Here is a 7,289-nt window from a genome sequence, read left to right as displayed (position 1 = left end):
TAATAGTTTTCCAATCGTAGATCATTTTGAAGGCAGCATACGGAATTGACGACGGTGGGATCAATCCATGAAAAGGTAGGGTTCGGGCATGCAGATTACGAGGATAAGCGAAATCGCACTCCCTTCTTGTTGATTATTCTGAAGAAAGCACAAACGACATCAGAAATAATCGCTCTTTCTTATGATGCATCTAGAAACGTCACCCGCAACAAAAAAAGCCGAAACGAAGAGAAACGGATTACGACGGAGTGGGTTTGACCCGACTTTGCATTCACGATGAGGAGCTTAGAATTCTTCTCATTATAATAAGCCACATACTATCTACTAAACTTCCAAAGACGTTCTGCGGTTAGTACTAATGAGAAAACCGCTAGGTGTATCATATAACCATAAAATAGTATATTGTCCAATGATGAAATTTTTTTTTAATCGTGGAAAAGATTAGTAGGAGTAAAAGATTAGGGAATCCTTCAGAACCTCGTTTTGCTTTCCCTTTGATGAAGAGGGAAGAGTAGAAGTTCCATAGAAAGAAATTCGCTATCAAGGCTCATCAGTAAGGAGGAGTGCGTCAGATTAAGAAAGCAATATCGAGCCAAGTATTCGCACCGACCTCGGGGGATGAGGGGAGATCGGTTCATGTGGATGTGGTAGATACAAGTCAAAGAGATCACGAAGACAGGCTATATACTAACGAAGATATTTTTAGTAAAAGTTTTTTTAGCAATAGAGGAATAGAATAGAATAGTACGAGTAAAGAACGAGAGAATAGTTAAGGATTCCGTTTCGCTTCTGCTCTTAGACGAAATAGAGAAGACCCTTCGCCGAACAAATCAAAAATAATAATTCACTCCCGAGGGTCATCACTAAGAACGAGTGAATCAGTTTATGGAGTCGATTATGAGCCAGCTTTTTATTTATGGGACACTAGGGCACACGTAGTGATCAATAATTACATCTTAGAGAAGATCTTAAAATTCTTTATTTTATGTAGTAGGATATTTGTAAATGATATGTTTATTTCTAATTAAACACACGAAAGCAGCATTAAGAATAGATTCTTATTATGATTTACTTGAATTAATCGGCGGGCGGGGGTCACGGACTAACGCGGCTATCCGCAACTTCGCTGGGGTTTGTCTTCCTTCAACATATCTGAGCACATACTGGAATCCGGAACTTTTTTGCTACCAGGGACTTTTTTTTACTACCGTTTGAAACACCATTCCAGTTAGGATCTGGGAGCATCCTCAGAACAACTTGAACAAGACGATCAGACGGACTGCTCATGACGTGAGCAGAGGATAGAAGACGGTTTTGCATGACACTTCTGAAGGGCGGGCAAGATTGTGCAATCTTTTCTTCTCGTCATCCGCCCGTACGACATAATCCACTTCTAGGTAAAGTTTTTCGTTATGACACACAATTAGGCAGAAGTAGCCAAGCGTCCGTCAAAACACCTTCCTTTCGGTGCGGTCGAGCTTCTCCATAACCGTTGACGGCGCTGTCCAAGTCTGCGATCCGTACATCATGATGGAGCTGGAAATGGAATTGCAATAGGTAGACTCACTTCATTGGCGATGGGGGTCGACCACAGGCATTTTGTCAACGAGTTGAATTCCAAGTTAACTTTATCGCATGTTTGCTGAATATCTCTCGCATAGCTGCCATCGTTTTTCAGAATACAGTCCAAATGACAGAACTCATCCACGGATTCGATAGTTTGTCCGTCCACCCTGATTCCCTTTGAGGCTCTCGAGAAGACCCATACCTGCTTGCATTTATCAGAGCGGAGTCGCCGTCTGTAGACTGCAGCTACTTTCGATGCAAGTATAACAACATGCTGTAACTTAGTGTTGCTTGAAGCGAAAATTACCACATCATCGGCGTACTCGAGATCCACCAAGGGACGTGCAGACGGTGCTAAAATGACATCGACGGGACACTGGTCAACTTTTCTTTGCGTTATGTCATCGACGACACAGAAAGAGTTTTGCAGCTGTCCCTTGTCTAACTGCGGTTTCCACTTTGTACGATGTAGTACATTCAGTTGTTGTTCGAACCGCAGCAGTTTTTCTTCTGTTCATGTTGTTCATTAGTGATGCGAATTTTACTGCAACTACATCAGCGCAAAGCGCTTTGAGAACACGGAGTCGGTGAGGAGAGTCAAAAGCGGCTTCAAAGTCAAAAAATGCTAGCTGTAGAAGCTTCGCAGACCGCTGCCACACTTCAATCATTCTTCTCAAAATAAACACCTGATCAATCAATGATCCACCAGGGCGCAGGCCTGCTAGCTCGTCGCGAATGGTTTCTTCGTGGTGTCGAATTAGGCGATCTAGGATGATGCACTCCAAAACCTCGCACATTTCACGCAGCAATGATAATTGATTCCTCGGTTGAGTGACGGATAGCTTCTTGTGTAATGAAATTATAATAACGTGTCTCCATGAATAAGCTGTCCTTTCGTCAATCCATATTAAAGGAAGATCTTTGTCACCTCTCGAATCTCCCGCGCCTTCTTAAAGTTTTCGCCCTTGACATCCATTCGTTTTCACAATCACCTTTAAGTTGACTACAGAACCTCCTTCTCAGACGCTTCTCCAACCTGAAGTCACGAGTAGTGCGTGTACACATACAGAATTGTACGTGGATATTGTCTCCGCAGATGCAAATGCGGACTTCCTTCTCGGTGTTAAACTGGAAGCGCTTTCTTTGCAATATCCTGAATGCATTTAGTGAAAGAGTCAGTGTCATCCCCTCTCTTCCTAGTAAGTGATCTAATATTGATCGACACTCGTTGGAACTTCTTTCTGTATTCCTCGTTCTTCAGATCTGCCAAGTCGAGCTTCGGTTGATGTTGAGCCCGATACATTTTCTACCGTACCATAAAGCTGAGAAGAATTGGCCGGTGATCGGAATCAAATATGGCATCTCAGCTATTCGAAGAGTTTCAGTATGTATAATAACAGTTTTAATAGTACTGGAGATAAAAGAATGGCAAAACCTAGAAACAGAAAAACTGAGCAAGTCTGTCTTGTTGTATTGCTTAGTGTATAAAATATTGTTGTAATTATAAATATCTAAATCTAAAAAGTACAGTTCATGATCTGTTCTATTAGTTTTCTCCAAAGTCAAGACTTTCTTTCTTTTATGTTCAGAATATTGGTAGACATTTCCTCTTCTGTAATATGTATAATTAGTCGATCATCCATATATCTAAACGGATGGGATATAAAATTAGGTTCATAAAGATTAAAAGCACAAATATACTCATAAAACGAAAGAGTAAGGTTGGCGGAAACTGGACTAGTATTATTACCTTCTTAAACACCTACGATTTTTAAGAGATATGTTACCATCTTTACAAAAACTATTGTCTAAGATAAATCCGAGTAGAGTTACGAGATCATTGTTATAGTTTCTACAGTTAGGTTTGTTTATTGGTACATCTGAGTGGAATATTTTGCGTTTATGAACTGTGCTAATTGGTCTATGTGCACTTTCAGTAATTTCTATGATGTTTCTAGTCTTAACTACATAAGGAACGTTGGTAAACTTACTGATAAAATCAGGTGTGAATAATTTAATTTCAAGGTCTCGCAGGTGAAGTATCATGAGTCCGGCTAACGCTGGACTTCAGCATTCTTGTGATCCTCGCTTCGCCGCTTTTACTGATTAGTAAAAGTCAAAAGTAGTGACAACTTCTGTAAGATTTTGCCATAGAATTGAATTTTTCTTTTCCTAGCAATGATTTCTTGTTTTTTTTAAAAGAAATCTAAGCATTAATGGAAGAATATAATAGTTCTCTTCCCAATGGATCGCTACCTCAATTGGAGAATAATCAAACTTAATTCTACACCTATATTCCTTCGGCACCGCTGCAATTTGCAAACAGTATACGAAGTGTTAGTGTTAGGTAATAATCAAAGGCATCACCCCACGAATTTGAGATGGTGCAGATTTCCGGTGGAGTATTCGTATACGGGATTGTAGATTATGGAGAGTTGGGTGATTGCGTCTATTTCTTGCTAATTGGTTTAAAAAACGGCCCGGAAGATGCGGCGCCGCACATGGCTGGCGCGCTCCAGTCGAACTCCCTGTAGAAAATAGTGCGCCAAAACGCCTGAAGCCGTATCTTCCGGACCATTTTTTACGGCAATTAGGAAGAAATGGAGGAGATCACCCCTCTCTCCGTAGTCTCCTATGCCGTATACGAATACTCCACCTGAAATTCGTACCACCTCAGATTCGTGGAGTGATGCTTTTAAACAGCTGTGAGCATGTCTGCTTCCGATTTCTGAAGAACAGATATAATGAAACAATGCAGTGACATTTAAATAGTTATATGTTTCACAAGCTCTTGAGTCACACAGAGTTCGTTGCCTCTGGGAAATACGGGGAAGTACTATGTATACTGCACAATGCATGCCATACTGTAAGTGTGTGCTCGACGCGGCTTCGAGCGCAGGTGCTTAGGGAACTACATCGTGCTTCATGTCGTTTTGACGCGACTATAGCTAAATACTGTCAGTTGTTTGTGAAATTTGGCGTTGAAAAAAGGAAATAAATCATGCTCTCCTTCATTTGTTAGTATGTACTCGCGGAGAGATAACACGTTTCTTCCCTGGGAAATTTTGCCAATTTGATGTGTATTTTCTATTCCTCAAGGTGCAATTGGATGCAAATCGATTGGATGTGCAGCATTTTCAATGCTGAGCAAATCGTGTCTGATTAGTTTCGCAATTAGTTTAGTGCTGCTTTCGTAGTGTTGTGAAACGGTGTGCTGCATCCTCTCAGTCCGTTATGTAGGAGTATGTTTAACTGCACTAATCCTCATTCCATATTGCAGTTTGTTAGATGATTCATCGGCGAGAGTTCATTCAAATGACTGTTTTTACGATTAATCCGTGCTCGGCCCAACGTCAGTGTTACTGTGTTTGATCCAGCAATGCACGCGTGCTTTGTAGTTGCGTTTTCTCTCCTGTTTGCTTCTGCCACATCTCTTCAGTGCTACCTTGGCTACGCCCTTCTCAGAGGTGATTTTTTAAAAGTTGTCACATGGAATGTATTTGACGAGCCCACTGTCATTTTTTTCTACTCACATGGCGTCATAAGATGGCAGCTTGGTTAGATCTTAATAATCAGGTTCTACAATTGGAAATGGAACGAAGACCTGCGGCAGGGATTCCGACTACTGCTACTACGCATCGGCCTCGATTTTCTCCTTAACTACTTTCCAAAAGGCCGGCTGTAATAGCTTGATTTGTCAGGTGAAATGTTCCTCTTTATCAAATTTTTTTTGACACATCAGGTCACGGTTTCTGGGGAACCAAGAACAATCTCACCTACATTTTACACCTCTTGCACCGTTTAATTAGTTTCCTAGAGTTCTTCTAGATAACTCGTTGGACTAAAACTAGCTAATGGTATAATCGGCTTGGACAAAGAAGATTTGTAACAATGGAATGAGAGCTGACGTCATTGACTAAAAGCAGAATAAAATTTATTTTAAGATTTAGAGATTTAAAGATATTTTGGATTTAGAGGGCTAAAGGTCATTAAAACATTCATGTTTAAAATCACAGTAGGAAAGTTCGCACAAGGTGCAGCAAGTGTTAGAAATTCGATTGTGTAACTAGCTTCAGTCGTTTTTAATTTATTTTTGATAACTCAAAAGATTATTCCCACGCCCAAACTTTTAACAACACTGCTCGGTCGTATCCTGTCGAATTAACACAAAAGTTGGGAAAGCTGTCATTTTCACTAAAAACTAAAAACTACTAACTACTAAAAAAGGCTGTACCTTGCATTGCGATCAGACTACTCGTAGTAAAAACTCGTACGTAGGAAAAAAATAGCGATTGATCTTGCGGTCACACTGTCGTCAATATGCCTTAAAAGTCCGCAGAAGATGAATAAGGAAATCGATACAAAACAGACAGAAGGACAGAAAAGAATAAAAGGGTGCTAACCATCCTCGGTGAATCCTGTCGGGTTGTGGTTGCGCTTGACAAGGCTCAGCGCGATCCTAGCTCAGGTGCTAAACTGAATTGGAGCTAGAAAGATGTTCACTGTGCCCGCAACCACTCACGCAACTGCAACACAAGTCAGATTTTTGTCCTGGTTGTAGCATGGATAACGCTCTAGTAATGCGAGAAAGCACGCATGGGATGAAATAGCGAGAATGTGTGGCTTTGCTCGGAACATTCCAAAAGCTCCAGCTAATTTCTCTCATTTTTCGAGTTATCGCTTTCAGATTGTCACCTAATAGTTTATTTCACAAAAATGTTTCCGCCTATGAAATTAATTCATTTTCAGTTTATCCCACCACAAAGATGCTTCAAGCAGAGCTTTTTTGGAATGCCAGTGAATTTCTGTTGTTGTAGGGACAAGGATTTGTGCAATGGAGAGGATATGACGGTATGTTTTGCATTAAATAAACCCATCATCATCAAGATAGGCGCCCTTTATCGGTCCTTTTACGAGCACATTCTATACCGGATAATCATTCCATACGTACTGAAATGTGATGACAAATAGGCACAACGTTGGGAACAAAAAGTTGTTAAAATCTTTCAAATAATTTCTACTAGAAGTTTGTTCGTAGTTTCTTTCTTTGTTGCTTTATTTCCAATAACTGTTCTAAATTTATTCATCCTCATGTTCATTCGCTAGTTCAGAATCTTCTCTTATTTTGTGGACATTGACTTCATGGATGTGACGTTTCAGGAATCGAGATTGACTCATTGCAATTTCAGCGGATCCTGTCCGAATGAGGGACTTTATCTTGAGGAACAATTTTGCAAGAAACTCCGAATAACGCTCGCAGATGCAAGGAATGCAGTAATTGAAATAATCTTTCAGTCTTTCTGGGATTTGTTGTAGTCGTTTCAGATGTTAATTGATTTACTTAGATGCTTACGGTTTCATTACACGTGTTAGAACCTAGGATCCACTGATGACACTTCATTTACAACTTCACGTTTGACCGTATTTTTACTTTTCGAAATTCCAAAAATTTCCAATTTTTCATGCCTACCCTATTAAATACGATAAATATGGAGAGTTCCACACAGACGGTTAGTCACAGTGCAATTGAAACAAGAACAGAAGTAGAATTCTTTTCATCGTGATCTCGGTTTGAAGAGCTCTTTACTGCATCATTACAACAAGGTTTAAGTATAAAAATATTCTACTTATTGCTTCATAAGCAGGAAATTTAATTTGCTTCAGCTCGAAGCTTCTTCCTGATAAAATTGTATCCCAAAAGTTCATATTTTAGGAACTGAGGT

The 7,289-nt window shown here is 40.1% G+C and overlaps 2 protein-coding genes across 2 annotated transcripts; one reads left to right on the top strand and one right to left on the bottom strand.

Annotated features, from left to right (window-relative positions):
• Window positions 1-1,967: 1,967 nt before the first annotated feature.
• Window positions 1,968-2,363, bottom strand: RB195_006310 (uncharacterized protein; the record flags this gene model as incomplete). Its single annotated transcript, XM_064179331.1, has 1 exon — window positions 1,968-2,363. The coding sequence occupies one exon, from the start codon at window positions 2,361-2,363 to the stop codon at window positions 1,968-1,970; it is 396 nt and encodes a 131-aa protein (XP_064036293.1).
• A 2,582-nt stretch (window positions 2,364-4,945) lies between these two features.
• RB195_006309 (uncharacterized protein) lies at window positions 4,946-6,773 on the top strand (the record flags this gene model as incomplete). The annotated part of the gene is made up of 4 exons (XM_064179330.1): window positions 4,946-5,033; window positions 5,143-5,267; window positions 6,316-6,417; window positions 6,756-6,773. The coding sequence occupies 4 exons, from the start codon at window positions 4,946-4,948 to the stop codon at window positions 6,771-6,773; spliced, it is 333 nt and encodes a 110-aa protein (XP_064036292.1).
• Window positions 6,774-7,289: the final 516 nt, after the last annotated feature.

Source organism: Necator americanus, chromosome I (genome assembly GCF_031761385.1).
Source record: "Necator americanus strain Aroian chromosome I, whole genome shotgun sequence".
Taxonomy (NCBI): domain Eukaryota; kingdom Metazoa; phylum Nematoda; class Chromadorea; order Rhabditida; family Ancylostomatidae; genus Necator; species Necator americanus.
The sequence above is the reverse complement of the archived record's forward strand: the minus strand, read 5'-3'. Positions and strand labels throughout refer to the sequence as shown.